Here is a 1,481-nt window from a genome sequence, read left to right as displayed (position 1 = left end):
AAAATTATAATTAACAAATGATGAACATACTTTGAAGGAGCTAGAAAAGCAAACATGAGGGATGTTTAGCTTGGCAGTAGAATATTATCCAGATTTAAGCGAAGATTAACATCCATTTTATTTCTTAATGTAGTCTTATTTCATCATAAAGACATAATGTGTGTGTATATATATATCCAACTAGTAGCACTAGTCGTCAGTATAAATAGAGAGACACCTCTTCATCTCTCTCCCCCCTTGTGAAGCTCTTTTACAAAACCAACCTCCATCTTTCACCTCTCTTTCACTTCTCCTCCTCCTCTTTCCTCTTCCTCTTCCTCATCAAGATTAGGCCAACTATACTTACAAACATGGGTGGTAACACGCCATGCGCGTCCTGCAAGCTGCTTCGCCGGCGATGCACCGAGGACTGCATCTTCGCCCCGTTCTTCCCCTCCGACGACCCCCACAAGTTCGCCATCGTCCACAAAGTCTTCGGCGCAAGCAACGTCAGCAAGATGCTCAAGGTTCATCATCTCTTAACTTATAGCGTTCCTCTGTTTCAAATTCTTCCTAGCTAAATAAGAGAAAAGAAGTCTTTAATACAATCTTCTTTGTTAACAGTAGTATGATATATATATTCTCTTAGTTCATTACTTGAGGGTTAAATCTTTTGGGTCAACTTTTATCTAATTAAGGTGGTGTCGAAACTCTTAGTATTGCGGTTAAAGGTATGATATGGATAGCAGGAACTTCCGGTTCATCAGAGGGCGGACGCGGTGAGCAGCTTGGTCTACGAGGCGAATGCGAGGATGAGGGATCCGGTGTACGGCTGCGTCGGAGCGATCTCGTTCTTGCAGAACCAAGTGTCTCAGCTGCAGATGCAGCTTGCGGTTGCTCAGGCGGAGATCATCTGCATCCAGACGCAGCAGGAGATGCCAGTAGTCGATCAGCAGATGGTCGCGGCGGCGGCGGCGGCCGGCGACAAGTCGTATATTGTGCAGAATGAGTTCAGTGGGATGCCCCAGTTCATGAACTTTGCATCTCCTAGTAATGTAGCTCAGGAGCCTCTCAAGAGAGAGTCTCTTTGGACATAAGGAAGGCTTTCTTCTTCTCCTTTTTTTTTTTTTTTTGGTAACCTTTTTGTGTTTGGTAGTGGAAGAATTGAATGTTCTCTTTCTTGTCTACTTTGCTCATGAACTTAGGTTAGTTGTTTGAGAAAGAGAGAGAAGAGAGTTTTGTTGAGCTATAATTTGGCTTAAGGGTTAGAATTTTTATGTGATCATCACTAGGTGAGGCATGGAGTTATCAAGGGTATATATATATATATATATATATATATATATTATGTGTTGCTCCTGAGAGATAGAAATGCATATATGCCTTGTAATACTAAAACTTCAAATGTGCCTTCAAAAGTGAAGATGGTTTTAGAGGAATTGAAGGAATAGGATAGCTTTTGGATTATTTGGAGGAATAGATTTCATTCTATCTTATGCCTA

General features: G+C 41.5%; 1 protein-coding gene across 1 annotated transcript; it reads left to right on the top strand.

The window, feature by feature from the left end:
• Positions 1-226: 226 nt before the first annotated feature.
• Positions 227-1,265, top strand: LOC140776501 (LOB domain-containing protein 12-like). The gene is made up of 2 exons (XM_073120230.1): positions 227-506; positions 729-1,265. The coding sequence occupies exons 1-2, from the start codon at positions 351-353 to the stop codon at positions 1,074-1,076; spliced, it is 504 nt and encodes a 167-aa protein (XP_072976331.1). The 5' UTR covers positions 227-350; the 3' UTR covers positions 1,077-1,265.
• The last annotated feature ends 216 nt before the right edge of the window (positions 1,266-1,481 follow it).

Source organism: Typha angustifolia, chromosome 14 (genome assembly GCF_048772165.1).
Source record: "Typha angustifolia cultivar Huaian chromosome 14, ASM4877216v1, whole genome shotgun sequence".
Lineage (NCBI taxonomy): Eukaryota > Viridiplantae > Streptophyta > Magnoliopsida > Poales > Typhaceae > Typha > Typha angustifolia.
The sequence above is the reverse complement of the archived record's forward strand: the minus strand, read 5'-3'. Positions and strand labels throughout refer to the sequence as shown.

Excerpts from the sequence above, each read along its gene's own strand:
- LOC140776501 (XM_073120230.1), top strand. The coding sequence starts at position 351 with ATGGGTGGTAACACGCCATGCGCGTCCTGCAAGCTGCTTCGCCGGCGA. Across the intron at positions 507-728 it reads ACGTCAGCAAGATGCTCAAG|GAACTTCCGGTTCATCAGAG; the intron begins GTTCATCATCTC and ends TATGGATAGCAG.